Source organism: Leuresthes tenuis, unplaced genomic scaffold (genome assembly GCF_036924035.1).
Source record: "Leuresthes tenuis unplaced genomic scaffold, fLeuTen1.0.hap1 SCAF_5, whole genome shotgun sequence".
NCBI classification, from domain to species: domain Eukaryota; kingdom Metazoa; phylum Chordata; class Actinopteri; order Atheriniformes; family Atherinopsidae; genus Leuresthes; species Leuresthes tenuis.
Window position 1 is genome coordinate 11,819,088 of NW_027325359.1, and position 17,613 is coordinate 11,836,700.

General features: G+C 40.9%; 2 protein-coding genes across 2 annotated transcripts; one reads left to right on the plus strand and one right to left on the minus strand.

The window, feature by feature from the left end:
• The first annotated feature begins 224 nt into the window (after positions 1-224).
• Positions 225-6,870, plus strand: cyp19a1b (cytochrome P450, family 19, subfamily A, polypeptide 1b). The gene is made up of 10 exons (XM_072386019.1): positions 225-443; positions 2,122-2,331; positions 2,692-2,842; positions 2,914-3,068; positions 3,159-3,335; positions 3,463-3,577; positions 3,657-3,771; positions 3,849-4,011; positions 4,098-4,339; positions 4,427-6,870. The coding sequence occupies exons 2-10, from the start codon at positions 2,199-2,201 to the stop codon at positions 4,676-4,678; spliced, it is 1,503 nt and encodes a 500-aa protein (XP_072242120.1). The 5' UTR covers positions 225-443; positions 2,122-2,198; the 3' UTR covers positions 4,679-6,870.
• A 183-nt stretch (positions 6,871-7,053) lies between these two features.
• ap4e1 (adaptor related protein complex 4 subunit epsilon 1) lies at positions 7,054-17,533 on the minus strand. The gene is made up of 21 exons (XM_072386020.1): positions 17,220-17,533; positions 16,145-16,216; positions 15,921-16,044; positions 15,325-15,398; positions 14,965-15,086; positions 14,695-14,854; positions 14,446-14,612; positions 14,261-14,334; positions 14,053-14,175; positions 13,852-13,961; positions 13,624-13,763; positions 12,810-12,922; positions 12,586-12,704; positions 11,344-11,646; positions 10,755-10,866; positions 10,538-10,676; positions 10,207-10,456; positions 8,657-9,214; positions 8,376-8,566; positions 8,139-8,299; positions 7,054-7,225 (listed from the first exon to the last, which is right to left on the minus strand). The coding sequence occupies exons 1-21, from the start codon at positions 17,358-17,360 to the stop codon at positions 7,065-7,067; spliced, it is 3,414 nt and encodes a 1,137-aa protein (XP_072242121.1). The 5' UTR covers positions 17,361-17,533; the 3' UTR covers positions 7,054-7,064.
• Between the last annotated feature and the right edge of the window lie 80 nt (positions 17,534-17,613).

Here is a 17,613-nt window from a genome sequence, read left to right on the forward strand (position 1 = left end):
CTAATTAATTTCCCCTTGAAAAGCCTCCTGGGTTGATGAATTGAATGCTGGGGTTTCTTTCTGCGCGACAAAGCTAAATGTGAAGTAAGCCCGTCTAGGGGAAAAAATAAAATAGAAGACAACCAAAGAAAGACCTGCACTTTTTGCATTCTTATGAATGAAATTTAGAGAAAAAAAAAAAACAGTCTTCTTTCTTCTTTTTTAAGCTGATCTGCGGTTTAGACGTGCACTCTTGTCTGGCCTGTCCACCACTTTGCCATAACAGTCCTTGTAACCCAAAAGCGGTAGTGTTTCTAAGCAACCGGTAAAGTGAAGGCTCGACCAAGGATTTATAAACACTTGATCCACTGTGATTTATTTGGAAAAAGAATGTTGATCACCTTTAAAACCAACGGAGGGAGATCTGCAGTCCTATTTGTTAGAGGAAGAAGAGGAGAGGAGAGGTAAGAAGCATTATTTGATCTTATATGACAAGCATTTAAAAACAAGTTCTGGTAATGTATTTTAAAGACACAGCTTAAATATGCCACATTTGTAAAATTACATTTCACTCAATGAGAACGTTCTGAAAGGCTTTGTTTGTTATCACACTGAAAACAGAAAGTTGAGTCAGGAATTCACTTAAAATCCCAACTACAACTGTATTTGCACATCTGTGGAATTTGCAGTGTCTTTCCAAAGCCTAAGAGTTTTTGTTTGTTTTTTTTTGCTTCTCAGCTTTTGTGACAAAGGAACTTAAAGCAAAATGCAATTCTTTAATTTCTTAAAAGGCTCAAACTGAATAGTTTCACTAAAGCTTTTTCATTGTAATTGCCCTTTATGATATTGCTGAAATTTAATCCCACCATCGTATTTCTGTTTTTTTCTTTTATTATCCATCAGTAGTAAAACAATCAAGCGTGATCTGCCTGCTCAGGTGCAATTTGCTGTAAAATGTCAAAGGAAGAGATCATCTAAATCAATTATTATTCTAGCCTATGTAATTCTCATACCAATGTTAGGCTGATGATACCCAGCTCTATCTGTCATTCCCACCTGACGACCACACGGTCTCTCTGACATATCAACGTGGATGAAAGCCCATCACCTCCAACTTAACCTCCCAAAAACTGAACTGCTTGTCTTCCAAGCCAAACCAGCCATACACGACAGCATCTGCATCCAAACTGAATCCCTATCTTTTGCTCCATCAAAGGTAGCTAGAAACTTGGGTGTCATGATTGATGACCGACTAACCTTTAAAGATCACGTTACCTCTGTTGCTCGTTCATGCCGCTTTGCATTGCTAAACATAAGAAAGATCAGACCATACCTAACCCAACATGCCAGCCAGCTCCTGGAGCAGGCCATGGTCATCTCCCGCATCTCCCACTACTGCAATGCTCTCCTAACTGGTCTCCCAGCCTGTCCTGTGAAACCTCTGCAGATGGTCCAGAACGCGGCGGCGCGTCTGGTATTCGATCAGTGTCGTCCCACGATGGTGGAATGACCTACCGAGCACTACCAGAACAGGGCCGTCCCTGTCTATCTTCAAGAAACTCTTGAAAACCCAGCTCTTCAGAGAGCATCTCCTATCCGAGCACTTACCTTGTACTTCCCTCATCTATCTCTGCACTTTATCTTTCTGTACTTTCCTCTATGCCTGCACCCTATCTCTACTCTGTCACCTCTGACAGAGTCTTGACTAGTGGGTTCCTTCAATGTAGTTTATTGTTAGCTTTAAAAAAAAAAAAGAAAGATAGATATAGCTTGTTATATCTTCATTTGTAAGTCGCTTTGGATAAAAGCGTCTGCTAAATACATAAACATGATTCCCGGAGGAAGACGATCACCACACATGACAGTTCAAATGATGTAAACAAAATGACAGAAAAGCTGAGGCTATTAACAAAAATCAAAGACTTATAAAATTCAAACTGATAACAGTGATATATTTCATGTTATGGGTGTACTTTACAACAAATCGTATCGCTCAGTGTGGGTGGATTTGGTTAATAATGTACCTCGGTGCTGTGTTACCTCCCAGCGCAGAAGGACAGAGGGATTACAGGGGAGGAGGAGGAAGGCTTCCCACAGAGGTTCCTTCACTTTAACAAAAAGCTTGCATTTTTCTGCTCTTAGGACACCTAAATCCTATCTTTGAGCAGACAGCAGATGCAGTGAGTCTACTCTGTTGTGCTGGACAAACAAACGTAACGATGGCATCAGAGATGCTCACCATCGGCCCCGTGGTTGTTGATCATTTGTCTGAAGTCACCCCCCTTCTGCTTCTTCTGCTGCTGTTTCTGTTCATCACCACCTGGAGCCGAAGACATCAGTCCCACATACCAGGTACGTTATAACACTTCAGCTTCTGTTTTTGTTAAAATAACAAACAGAGACAAGCGGAACTGTCTCTAAATGGGGAGAAGCTAATTATATCACACTTGAATTAAATTAAGTTATTTTCTATTATTTTTATTATTACTTTTAACACACATTGACACAATTATATGATACCGATTTATTCATTATGAGTAGTGGCTTTAATATTACGGAAATAAGAACGTGAACATCGCATTATCGCTAAAATAACATTGGTAACCTCTGCATGGACATGAGACTCTGAGACTACTTCAGGTGGTTTCTATTAAGACATAAAAACGAACTGGGATCACTTCGTTCTGAATTAAGCCTTTTTCTCTCTGTCAGGTCCTGCTTTCTTAGCAGGACTTGGTCCACTTCTAACCTACACCAGATTCATCTGGACTGGAATTGGAACAGCGAGCAACTACTACAACAACAAATATGGCAGCATTGTCCGGGTGTGGATAAATGGGGAGGAGACCCTCATCCTGAGCAGGTATGTCTTTTTGGATTAAAAAAAACAAAAACAAAAAAAAAAAAAACTGTGACAAACTGCTTCTCTTGCAGGTCATCTGCTGTATACCATGTGCTGAGGAGTGCTCACTACACATCAAGATTTGGGAGCCAAAAAGGCCTCGAGTGTATCGGAATGGAGGGGAGGGGTATCATTTTCAACAGCGATATCCCACTGTGGAAAAAAGCGAGGATATACTTTTCCAAAGGTGAGAAGTCAGTGTATTGCGGTGGTACCTTGTTTGATGAATGAAATACTGCTGCACTGAAGTGCTGAATGGTTTAATGTGGCACCGCAGCTCTGACAGGTCCCAGCCTTCCGAAGACGGTGGGAATCTGTGTGAGCTCCACGGCCAAACATCTGGACTGCCTGCAGGACATGACCGACACCTCTGGACATGTGGACACCCTCAATCTCCTGAGAGCCATTGTGGTTGACATCTCAAACAGGCTGTTCCTCAGGGTGCCGCTCAACGGTCAGCTGCATGTTTGCTGTAAACACTTCACTCAAACTATGTATTTTGTTCTGTTAAATTTACGTTGTAAGCTCCTACATGGAAGCCTTCAGCTCCTGATTATCATTTTTTTTTCGTGATGACTCAGAGAAGGACCTGCTGATGAAAATCCATAACTACTTTGAGACCTGGCAGACAGTCCTAATAAAACCTGACATATTCTTCAAGATGGGATGGCTGTACAACAAACATAAGAGAGCAGCGTAAGATCCTCAAACCTCACAAATACTGAACATTTAGTTTGAGACTTCTACAATCTGATCTGGGTTTTTGCCCCAACAGCCAAGAGCTGCAGGATGTGATGGAGAGCCTGCTTGAAATTAAGAGAAAGATTATCAGAGAAACTGAGAAGCTCGATGATGACCTTGACTTTGCAACAGAGCTCATCTTTGCCCAGGTCTGTCCTCTTTTGTGAATCTGTGTGTCATCAAGTTACCGTCCTGTTGTTTGATTCCCGTTTGTTCTCTCAAACAGAACCACGGAGAGCTCTCAGGAGATAACGTCAGGCAGTGCGTGCTGGAGATGGTGATCGCGGCACCTGACACACTTTCCATCAGCCTCTTCTTCATGCTGATGCTGCTGAAGCAGAACCCAGATGTGGAGCTGCAGATAGTGGAGGAGATGAACACCATGTTGAGTTAGTGCAGACTTACACAACATTCCTGCTTTAACTATGACCGTAACTTTCATGTCAAACTAGTCTAACGGATTGCTCATTTGCAGGTGGCAAATCTGTAGAAAACGCTGATTTTGAAGGACTGACAGTTTTGGAAAGTTTCATCAACGAGTCTTTGAGGTTTCATCCTGTGGTTGATTTCACAATGCGGAAAGCTCAAGAGGATGATAATATTGATGGCACAAAAATCAGGAAGGGAACCAACATCATTCTAAATATTGGTCTCATGCATAAGACCGAATTCTTCCCTAAACCCAAAGAGTTCAGCCTAACGAACTTTGACAGCACAGTAAGTCAGCTGAATGTTGTGCAACAATGTGTGACTCTGGAGGATGAAATAAACAACAGTTTAGTCATTACTTCCTCTGCTTGGCAGGTGCCCAGTCGCTTCTTTCAGCCCTTTGGCTGCGGCCCTCGTTCCTGTGTGGGCAAACACATCGCTATGGTGATGATGAAGGCCATCTTGATTACTCTGTTGTCTCGTTACACGGTGTGTCCCCGCCAAGGTTGCACCCTCAACAGCATCAAGCAGACCAACAACCTGTCGCAGCAGCCTGTGGAGGACGAGCACAGCCTGGCCATGCGCTTCATCCCTCGTACAACGCAACCACAGCACAGTCAGCTCTGAAACATAAGAAATCTTTTGGCAACACCTTGCATTTGCAGATGTTAATATTTGCATAACTCCTATGGTTAACGCGTTAGACCTGCTGAACTGGAAAAATTCACATGTCGAGACAAAAATCTATTCAAACGTTCACTATTAAGAGGGTGTTTTGTCTTTTGATGTCCTCTTTAACAACGGGGGTGAAATGTTCTACCAGAAAAAGAGCAAGCTGTAGTTTTCTGCCTCATTGGGTACAATACAGAAGCCAGAGAAATTAAACTCCAATAATATAACCAGCACGTTCTAACAGTGGGCCAACTTGGCCTTAGACTTAATACCTATTACAGTGGTAGGAATATGTAATATCTAATAGTGTACCATTTGTAATTTGTACTACATAGACCCTGTTTAACCTTGAAAGTTATTTTCTATAAGGTTTAATATTCGTAGCATTATGGTGTAGTGAGCAGTGCAGGTAACATTACAGTCTCATAAGTGATTGTGTGGATGTGGATGGAAATGTAGACTTTATTAGATGAATATGGGGAAATGTTAGTCATTTTCACATTTGTTGCACAAATCCCATCGTTACTTTACAAATTTTTTTCCAAATAAAAAGTGGACTGTTTAAGAGCCAAGAACATGGAATTATTTCTAGAATATTATTCTGCAGTTTACAACCAGCATATCTGTATTTAAGGTTTATTTAATAGCCTATGTTAAAAGAATGAGGAGTCAAAAATCAGGGTCAATTTGCTCGTGTCAGATTTATTCATAATTTACCAGAATGTAGTGACAGGCACTCCAAGAAACAAGGATTCTTCTCTGTACCACAGGCACAAATTAAACACGCCATCCTGGCATTGAAACATAAGGCATAAGGTTAAATATAGAGTTCTACAGACACTTTCAGCACAACTCTTGTGCTTTAAATCAGTACACGTGTAAGACTGAAAAAATAAAGCAAAATCTCCCTTCAGGCCGAATCTAACAGACATGAAACACTGACAAAAAAAAAAAAAAAAAAAAAATCAAACCTGGCACCGAGCAATCAAACAGCAGAATGATTTCTACTTTTTCTGTGAAACCAATACAAAACATTTCAAGCATAAACACAATAAATATGTTTCTAATACTGAACTGATACAAAAATATATTAATCGACCACCACTAAAGTTCAGCTCTAACTGAACTGACCGGAGAAAACGTGAGTGCATAGATATTCATGCCCCAGAGAAGGCAACATCTGCAGAGCGTCATTAAGACAAATGGACAATGTAGCGTGAAAGCATCGCTGCTATACTGAAGTCAACAACTCTTTCTGTAGATGAACAATGTTAGTGTGATCAAGAAGCAACCTTTAAAACACAGAATGTAAACCTCTTTCTGCTGCACCGACACTGAAAAGCTCAGCTTTCTTTGATGCTTTAAAGACACCTGGAGCATTTTCTTAAAGTTTAAGTTGTAATAATAACCAGGTAAATACCAGTATTTAACTTGCATGATTCATCAACTGCCAGAAAGCTCTTTCATCACCTTCCACATCCCTGTGCTTTTCCCATTATGAACAGAACGTCTTAAAAAATAAGATCTGAGTGTAAGAATGCGAGCGACTCTTCCAATTTCATGCACTCAAAAACCCCAAATCTGAAGTAGTGCTGAGCAAATAAATCATGAAATAATTGTAAAAGCATTGATTAAGATTTCTTTTGACAATTTTCATATAAATGCTAATTATATGTGGATGCCACTTTAAACATAATTACAGGAGGCCATGAACACTGCCACCTTTTCTACACGCCTATTTGTATGTCGTCATGATACGATTCCACCGAAAGGTAGAAACAGAAACAAAAAAGTTTTCTTTTCTTTCTTTCTTCTCTCATGATTGTTGTGGCATCAAAATAATTCACAGAACAGATTCACAAATCAGAAGATCGTAACTTTTGTTACAATTTTTTAGATCTGGATGGTTTGTAGAACGTTTGAATTTAGTTTAAAGAGGAAACTACAAATAGAAGGTAAATTGCCATCATTTAACGCAGGAAAAAAAAAAAAGGCTTCAGCCATGGAGTCATCATGGATCCCCGTCACCTTTTTAAGACAATAAAGTTATTCCAAAAACACACCATCTTCTTTTCTTTTAGCCCTGAGCTTGTTACTTGTCATCACTTTCAATGATTATCACCAACCTGTGATTCAGTGTAATAATAATACTAATTCAAGTTAAAGAAACAACTAAACAGTTGTTTCCTGCTGCTCTGTGTGCATCTCTGGACCAGGGGGTGAAGCTGCTCAGTGGTCTCGGTAATGGTGCTGCAGCTGTGTGTGTGTGTGTGTGTGTGTGTGTGGGGGGGGGGGGGGGGGGGGGGGGGGGGGGGGGGGGGGGGGGGGGGGGGGGGGGGGTTCAGTGCTCCTGTAAAGCTCTCTGACAGTGGTATAGCAGGCAGTCCGGCAGGTCGGGGACCGGAGAACGCAGCCACACAGCCAGCATGCCGGCATGCACGCGACAGTGCATGAGACACGGCTGATCCTGGAGCAGGCAGCAGGCTACAATACCTTCCATACCTGTGGAATTACATTAGAAAAGTCACACTTTTTACCATTTTCCTTAAAATGTTTAAAAGTTCTCTGATTAACACGTTTTTTTCTCCCTTTCTTTCTTGTTTAGCGCTCCAGTGGCAAGAGGCCCCCAGATAAAGAGTTAAACCCTAACTTCATACACAGTCCTGTTGCAAATATTCCTTTTTTTTTTTTTTTAGAAATAATAATAATTTGCACTGTTGTTTACTTAAATATTAGGTTTGAATGAAGGATGTACAGACTAGTCGACCTAACACACGTATTTGCTGGTATTCAGCTTGTTGACTGCAAGAAAATTTGTCGAGAATTACGTAAAATTCAATTTCACAGGGTGCAAAACATTCTGATGCACCACGTAAGCACTGAAAAGTCTGTGTCTGTAACGGTTTAATGGGATAAAACACCTTTTGGGACTTTTTTGGTGAAAGCATATAAAAGGTTTTTCTTTTTTTATTTATATACATTTGTACGGATCTGTGGTCATTCAAAGTGACGATGGACCGAAACACTGGTCAGTTATTTTTTCTATCAATCATATTCCATTGCCTCCCTGGCATTAAAGGGGAAATAAATGTCATTAACTGTTTGTATTGGCTATCAGCCAAATTATTTTTAACATTGGTAACAGCCTAAACTTTGACAAGGGGTGCGTCCCTAGATAAAATTGTTGAGGTATTGTCGCATACTGTTTTTAATCTATATCTTACATAAGGTCCCAATAAATCAAGTTTCATATGAAAATAAATAAATCGATAAATACAAGAACATCAACATGTGAAATCATTAGGCAGTTATTGATTTTTCACAAGCATCAATTCATAATGTCCTACTTGTTTTAGTAGACTGAGACAGAGTCAATAAAGTAGGGTCTGAGCAAATGAAGCAAATGTCTCTTTACCTATAACTTCCACAACCTGAACCTGGAGTTTCTTCTTCAGTGCATTCAGAGTGGCTGCGAGAGGCTCCTGGTCATCACTAACTAGTGTCAGATTCTGCTTTGTGTCATGAGAGAAGGCCAGCCACATCGTTCCGTATTCCTCTGTGGTCACCGTCAAAGGTCTGCAGGAGACGTGAAAATGTAAACACTTACCTTCACAACAAGGCTGCTCTGAACAAAACAGAAAACATGTCTCACCTTATGAAGCTTGTCAGCGGAAGTTTGTACGAAAACTGCACCGACTGAGGCGTCCCAACAGGCAGCTGGTAAGATACCAACCCAGCCAGTTCAAAGTGAACTGAGGGCCTCTTCACAGTTAGGGAATACTGACACACTGCTACGCTGTGGCTTCTCACCTCTTCCACCGGACTGGCACACAAACAAGATACCTGAGAAAAAAACAAACAAAAAAAACATTACAACAAATTAAACTAAAAAATGGACACAACTCAACTGATTCATTTTACTGTATAAATTACCTCAAGCTCTTCAGATTCGACTCGTACTAGTATCTGCTGAATGGCACAGTCGGAGGAGTTTGTGACAAAAACAGCCAGCACTAAAGAATTCTCTTTCTGCACGTGGCAGGCTGAGAGATCCAGGCTTCGATCGGTGCAGACAGGAATGATTTCTGAGTGAGAAAATCCAGACAACTCTGCGGGAAGATGAGAAGCGAGACTCGTGTCTTCGGGTTTGTCTGGGTCTTCACGTGGAGCAGAATCAGCAGCGGCCGCGCAGTCATCTCTGCTGACAGCAGGGACACTTCCCTTCACGTCACTGTCGGTTAACTCTACTTCTGTATCACAGGCGCCATCAGCCGTAGAGGGCCCCTCAGAGAGTTGAGACGTCTGTTCAGATGAGGAAACGACCAGTTCTGAGGCGATGTTAGAGTCCAGCAGGTTGTTACACAGCAAGGAGTCCACAGCACTGGAGGGTGAGGCGAACGGTTGGCTGGTTTGCTCACTGGCGGTCAAAGATGTGCCCGAACCTTTGGCTTTTCTTCTGAATCGCTGGGGTGTCGACTCAGATTTCCCCAACTGTTGAACAGGAAAACTTTAGGATGTAGCACACACATTTGCAGTAATTCACTACGTTTTTTTATATATGTATTAAAAAAAAGGGGGACTTTCACATCAAAGGGCAGCAAGATCACTTTCTGGTAATAAGAAAATCCTCTGGCTATTGATAAGAAACTTAAAGAACTGAGCTCATATTTCACACACCAAATGATTTAAGAAAATGGCTGCCAAACTGATCACCAATAGCCATTAGATACAGCATTAATCCTGTTGCCTGTGCTGCAATTTCAAATCCATTCATTTTTCCCCTTCAAACGTTTCAAACTGAGTGGAAAATGTATTGAATGCATCCAGCAGGGCATGACTAGAAATCATGTGCCACAACATATTAAGACTAACAATAGTCTTGCATTTCCTCCATTAGTACGTCATCTCTTATGGACAGAAGTGGTCCAAACTCTTTAGAGACTGTTTTCTCGCCTTATAAACATCAATAACTATTTAACTAACTGAGGTCCTCAGAAATCTGTTTTATTTTGTCCACCTTCCACAAACTTGTTGTGGGCCTCAGATTTTGATAGTGCCATTTTATTTAAATAAAATAGGGCGACACCTGATGTCACATCACAGCACAGACTGAAAAAAAATCTCATTCTAATTTCACCCTCAAATGAACCGATAATGACAGAGATTCAAATATTTTTGCAGCGACGGACAAATGAGCAAAAGTAGATCATTTTTTCTTCCGGAATTAATGACCAAGCGTAATATTTTTGGCTAATTTAATTGAGTTGTCTGTGTTTTGGTATGGAGTCGAATTTGTTTGTGGTTCACTAACTTTCATGAACTACTGAGCACTTCCTTTAGGCCAACACAGTGGATTACAGGCGTTGTGTCAGCAGCTGCCTCACAGTAAATGAGTTCCAGCTCGGAATATTCTTTTAGTCTCAGGTTGCAATTATAATACAAACAAATTAATCAAGACCTCAATGAAGAATCAACAAACTCACCAGACACACTGAGCTCTGGGAGGAAAGCCCGACAAAAAGTGAGGAGGCCAACTGCTGTTTCTCTTGTTCACATTCAGGGGTCGGTGTCGGAGTCGGCGTCTGCGAGCCGTCACCGTCGCCCTGCTGGCTGGAAGACCGAAGGGGACTGGGAACCTCAACCTGGGCAGGTTCCTCCACAAGTTCTTTCTGGGCCAGATACCCCTCTTTTCCCCAAACCCTCTTCACACCATCCAGCTTCAGAGTTGTGGAGCTGAAACCCAAACAGTGACTTAGCAGTGTGAGATCATAAAGGTAAACCGACTCCATACGTTTGCATGTTGAGTCCACCTACCCTCCTTTGTGAGAGACGTCAGTGCTGTCACCTGAGAGACCAGAGCTCATGGACAGCAGTGTGGGAGACTGTCTGTCTGTAATGCTGCAGGAGGACATGCTGATAGGCAGGGACAGGCCATAGGGCTCCAAACTCAGCGCTGAGACAGATTTAAAAAGTCAGTACAAATTCAAACAAGACAGTGAACACGCTGCCAAAACGTTTAAACAAGTTTCACCTTTTGATCGAGACAGTTCCTCCTGCCTTTGATGGGGAGGTTTGTACGGAGCCGCGCCTGCGGCCAACGCCTCAGACACAAATCCGTCCAGGAATGACAGTGAGGAATCCACCTGGAAACCAACATAATTAGACCTGTTCAAACAAATCACTCCTTCAATGAGGCTTGAAACGAGATGGCGATATCATGTCCGAGTACGTGCTCGTTTTCATATCTTGTCATGCCACGAGAGACAATAAAATGACAACATAAAACTTGAAAGAAGGAATCATTTGTTCCGATTATAAAAAATATTCTTGTTGTAAAAATAATGAAAACAGATGGGAAACTCCAACCCCCAGATCTACCCACACATCCTTATCATTGTTATTTTGGTCTCTGCTATCATTATTCTAATCCCTTCTGTGATATGGAGGACAAGCCTTAACCTGCCAAACAGCAGCTGACATCAAACTAAAATGAAGGTTTCGGTCTAAACGACATGGCTAGTTTTTGTGATTATTTTTGCATGAAAACAACAATACAATAAAAATACACTGTACGTTTAAACATCAGTATGGTAAATCCTGCACTGCTGCACATATGTTACCTCCACAGGCTCCAGACGGTCACTTCGAGGTAACACCCTGGCTTGTAACTCAGAGTTCTGGCTGAGGTACTGCAGCTCATGTGCTCTTTGTCTCAGTATTGTATCCAGGGAGCTGCTGCATGCTTCAGAAACCTCTTGAGCCGCAGAGGAAGCAGCTCCACCCAAGCAGAGCTTGGTCATTGCCATGAGGACCCAGCTCTTGGTTTCACTGCTGCTGCTCTTCATGTCCAACAGCTTGGCCAGCAGCTTCAGGACTACAGCTGGGTCAAGATCCTCCCTAAGATGAGAGTATTCCCCAAGGACCTGGACACAGCGAGAGCAGTCAAACCTCTTCTAAACAGAAAATAAAAAGACTACACATAGAGCTTTCAGCTAGTTCTTTTCTGGTTTATTAGCCTTTCTACCTCCTTGGTCATCCTGAGTCTTACGCTCCTGGCCAGATGAAAGTTTTTTTAACTAGATTTCCAGTGATTGTTTATATTGTATCAAGCTCATAATAAACTGACTTGTTTTTAATTGTATTTAGTCCAGGCTGAACTGTGGACCTTTTTTGTCTCCTTGAGCAGGAATATTCTCCAAAAATAAAAACAAATATGGGGTTTAGTAACAAAACCAGCCACTGATAAAAGTCTCAGCAACACACTACAAGAAGCAGGAGCAATGATCTGCCTGCAGTCTATACCAGGCATGCTTTATGCACATCTTTACAGGTGAAGCCAATGCACCACCTAAGGACTCTTGTACTGCCACAGTATTTTTTTAATTAATTTATTATTAATCAAATTTCTTGTACCACTGGCAGATAGTTGTGCTTGTTTTAAGCAACATATATGACTTCTTACAGCTTTTTTTCTTCTTTTTGAAAGCTGAGCTTTTGCAGTGTTGGGCGGGATAAGAATCTATCCAATTGGGCGGGGGAAGAATCCATCCGATTTAGATGTGGAAAAGATCCCTTTTGTTTAAACTAAGACGAATATTGGCCTTGGTGAAAAAGCTGTCTGAGTGCAGCTTTTCATGATAGGGCTTGCCTTTATATCTTCAGGTTAATCTATGACATTAATTTAAAAGTATTCAGTTTTTCCATCAAATCTTCTTGTTCTTTTTCATTTCCGAAGTTTGTTAAAAACCTGTCACGGCATTCTTCAAATATTCTCTGCAGTGTTCTTCTGCTTCAGTTTTGAACTATTTTTACTAGTAATTATACCAACTCTTTATCACTGACAAGGTGTTGACGGGACTCACCCAGCAGATGACTTGGAGGAAGCGCTGTGGTAGTTTGCTGGACTCCCCTTGCAGCAGAGAAACGTATGAATTCACAGCAAAGAGCCTCAACTTCCTGTCCTCCTCCACATTGTCAAATCCTGGCCATAACAAAGAAATCAAGTATTATAAAACTCCCAACAAATGTGAGTACTTGGTTAATGAACACAGGATTAAAACAGAGTATCTGCTCGTCGTTAACTCACCCTCAGAAAGCAGCTTAAGGAAGCCGTTTGGGATGTCCGGCTGCATCATGTCTCCACCAATGGAAAACACTGTGTTCATGGTCTCAATGAACCATTCATTGTCAGGTGCATATGTATGATGGTTTATAGGAAAAATAAGCAATAACAACATTTAGGTGTGAAAAGTGTAGCACGGGGTTATCAAAAAGTTAGATTACCCAGCAAAACTACTGAACATCTGTACCAGGCATAGTCTCAGAGGGCCAAAGGAGTCCAGGAGCCTGCTGTCTTATCCCATGAAAATAATATATTATCCAGTGCCAGACACTAAACGCTCAAATGAGATGCACCAACGGTGTTAATGGAGAGATGTAAAAGAACCAAAAAACTATTTCAGCTACTTAAACTGTCAAAATGAGACACAACATGACCCACGCAGTACAAAAGCTCACCATAAGAGACAAAACGACACAGAATCACTACACCAGATGCCTAACGACCTTGACAAGCAGAGACACAAAAGAAACTAGCAAGAATCTAGCAACAGAACCACAACGAATAGATGTAAAAATGGCAAATATAAACACACACAAAAAAAGACCAAATGGAGCAAAGACAGGAAAAAACAAAGAAAAACTAAAGCAATGCATGAGGAAGCAAAACATCTGCAAAACATCGACAAGACACACAGACCCAGCAGGCAGTCTTGGTTTCATGAATTACTCTTTCAATCAATATCAGCATAACTCTGTGGCTGTGGTGCACATCTATGTGAATTTTCAAACTGCATAAGATGTAGATTTGACAAAAACTTTTATGACATTTGGAAGGATATTTTTCTGCCAGCTCTGCCACTTTCCCCACCAGGTCAATGGTTGTATAATCATCTTTGCTAATGCGCAGAAACTCCAGCATCTTCTCAACGATGACTGTGACGTTCTGAGCGTTAGTGATCCGGAAAAGCAACTCCAGCGTCTACAAGAAAGAAAAAAAAATGCTCATAATGCTGTAAACGCTCTGTTTTTCTGCATAAAAACAGAGACCACGAACACATCTGACTCACCTCTCGCTTGATGATGAAGTCGGGATGATCAAGACACTCTATGATGGTCATCTGGTGCTGCAGAGCCAGTTTTGGATCCTGCTGGACCACGTAAGTGAGAGCCTTCAGGCCTACAGGAACATTAGTTAGATGTTGGAAACCCTGATTTTCAGTGCAGGAAAATTATTTATGTTAAATCGTATTTTTTTTTTGGCTTCTTACCTAAATACTTCAGATTTATCTTCCGTGACAAAACAAAGTTGCCGATACACTTTGCAGCTTTTTCCAGAAGGTCAGACGCAGGATGAATTGTGTAAATACATCTTACACACTCGTATAAAATTGCTGGAAATAAAGAGAAACGTATGTAAATGGCTGAGGAAAACAGCCCAGAAGTCTGTCAGAGACACCAAACACCAAGTGAACACACCATATGTGATGTTGTGGTTCATTTCTGCTCTTCGTAAGGACTCATCGAGGACTTCATACATTATCTCACTTGTGCTGTGAACACAGAGGAGACAGACACTCAAAAAAAAAAAAACTTTCCTAAAGACAATCAGGAAACATTACCGACATTCACTTCATCTGAAGATGAAGGTGAGAAACGGTTACCTCTGGTCGTTTTTCCCAAGTAACGAGAGTATTCTGAGCAGCTGCATTTGAACCCATGGAGAAGGAACACTGTGATAGTTAAAATCCATGGGAAGCTTTCCTCCCACCACCTGCTTCAGTATGGCGACAAAACTTGCCGTCAGGTCCTTATAACCCTCTGGATTCTCCTGTAACAATGGAAAACATGAGGGGGGGGTCATGTGATGAAACCAATCCTTTTCAAACCAGAGTCCAAATAAAAAAAGTTACCTGGATCAGCTGTAAGTAGATGTGTAGTGAAGCTGACATCACACCTGGATCCTTGTCACACAGAGCTTTTCTAAATTTGTTGTGGATGTGTTGAACTTGATTTGGCGCAATCAGGTAGAATTTGTACAGTGCCAGGACGGCTTTCCGTCGGATAATTTCTCTACAAGTTTTTAAAGAGAAATACTCGTCAGTCGTAATCGTTATTCCTCACGTTCCACTTAACGATGCTAGGAAAGTAATCAATGTGAAGAGGGAATGAGCATTTCTTACTTTGGGTGATTAAGCTTTTCCTCCACCAGAGGGAGGATTGCAGGTATCATATCTTTGGGGAACATCTGGCTTACAACAGTGAGAGCCATGCACACTTCAATAAGGTTTGTACTCTGCAGATCCTGCAAATACAAAAAAAATAATCATCAACACGATGTGATCTCTGTCTCTGTCAGACAACCTCTGGCCAAATTCACGTCACGAATGTAGCTGCTAAGACCAATGCCACGGGCATATTTTCACTTTAAGCCAAACGACAATCAGAGCATTACAGCCACTCCTTCTTGATAAATAAATCAATATCAATAGACTTGACAGGGCAAACAATTATGACTGATTATGTAAAAACTTAAGATTCACCTTCAACACTGTGTTAACCAGGAGAAGAAGCAGCTCGTGGCTTTCGTTCAGAAACAAGGAAACAGCAAGGTAACCTGAAAAATGAAAAATAGGTGGATTTTTTTTTTTAAATCACAGAAAAACTTACTTTTTCACTTTAAACTTTTTCATGTGAACAAATCTGTAATCATTTGAGATGGATTCTGAAAATTCACTAAAGGTTGGAGTTTTAAACGTTGAGCCTTTGTTGCTTAAATCTTTAAAAAGCAGCTTTCAAATGAAGGAGAACTGGAGAATTGGTGAGGACTTCATTCTTCAATTTATTGGGGTTTGTGGGCAGCTTCCGTAGGGTATTCTTTGCATATTTCTTGACCTCGTATTCGGTATGAGATTCGTGACCATGATCAACCAGCTGCAGTCCACCTCCAGTCAGCACCTTCAGTTTAGCAAGTTCTCCACTCTAATAAAACCCCTCCCTGAGCACATTTTCCTGCCAACAGAATTCATTCAACCAAATCTGCAATAAACCTAGAAACCTGCAGAAATATGTCACACAATACTGAGCTTTTTGTTTGTCTCTGTAATGTTTGGTTCAGGAAAATGAGAAAACCACATACCAACTCTCTTCTCCAAAACATTGCCTTGTTGAGCCAGTTTAATGGCATGAATATAGCTGAACGAAGCCTCATAGCCCAACATCTCACAGTAGATCGTTCTCACCATGAGCTCCTTCATCTGTCTCTGAATTAGATTTGGTACAAGGAAGAAGTGAGCACATCAGTACAGAATATCATGGTGTCTTGTGCCAGAATAATAAATAGTAAAACCAGAAGAACAGTACCATGGTGGTGTTGGGGGAGGACACCTGTTCTTTGATGGATGATAATTCACGTTGAATAAGTTTCTCCTCTTCCTGCACAGAAAGAAATGTGACACAAAATAAATAAATGAGTCAGTAACTTTAGTGTTATGAGCCTTTCCATAGGTAAGGTATCAACAAACTGCAAAGACTACAGTCCTTACTTATTTTTTATTCTAAATCTTGCTCTGGAATTTAAATAAAAAAATTCTCTCATCTCCATAAAAGACTCACGCAGAAGGCATTTTACACTCAGATCCTCAAATGAAGACAGTGAGACTGAATGCATAAGGATTGTGAGTAAATGGGACAAAACAAGGACTAAACTGTAATAGAGAGACAATGGCGAGGGGCACCTCAAAGTGTAAACCCTCCTCTCAAATTCTCCAGATCATGGATTGGTTTGACATATGATGCATGAAAATGGGAACGTTCAGGACCTAAAGAATCTGCTGATAAAATCTTAGAGCCTGATGGCGCATGAAACTTACAGACTTCATAGATCAGAGCTGCTATGCCAATGACTTACATATTATCTTGCTGATGGGTGTTATGTTAAATTCACTCTTTAGATAAACTGCTTGAAGTTTTAATAGAAAAACGTAATATAGTCATATCATTTAACAGCTAAACAGCTGCTGTTTTCATGATGCCTGAAAAAAGTTTAGCTTATTACGTTTGTACTCTGATGAACATCAACAATAATTTCATGTTTTTAAGTTAGACTTTACTTACTTTGTGAATACAAATTATATCAACAGGGAGCTCTGAGGTTTCGAATAACCGAGCTCAGCACAAGCACTTGAACGTAGCACTGAGGACATGTCTCAGGAAATGTACCAGCTTTAAAATTGCTTAATTTCCCCATATAATAATAACAGAGCTAGTACTGCAGACTGTCTGTAAATCTGTCTATAACTTGTAATTCAGGGCACACAGAAAGTGGGCAGCACGTAAATCCACCTTTTCAGAGTTAGCCCAGTCAGCTTAGCAAGCTAACGTTAGAGCAAATGTTTAGGTTTTGAATTTGTTTTGGGAGTTTTAAAGACATACTCACATGTTTGGATGTCAGTTCAGTAATTCCTCTTATGAGGTTTCCCAGTTTAGAGTTGGAAGACAGTCTTGCTGACCCAGGCTGGGTGTCTAAAGAGAGGAGGCTCGGCAGAGCTGTCAGCGTCTTCTCCACAACATCGCTCATTTCAGCTGCAAAAAGGCTGCTTAACAGCTGGCGTTCTTCCTATTAAATACACTTATTAAATCACCTATCCATCCCAAGAAAACTCTCCAGCAAAGGTATTATTTAAACATTTAAAACGGCTACATTAAGTAAAATACTACATCACAGGTCGGCCATTATTTTGAATCCACAGACTGACCGAGACGTCCTGATGATGTCACTTCCGCTTTCATTCAATAAACTTTATTAGACTCTACAGTTCTGAAAGATTATG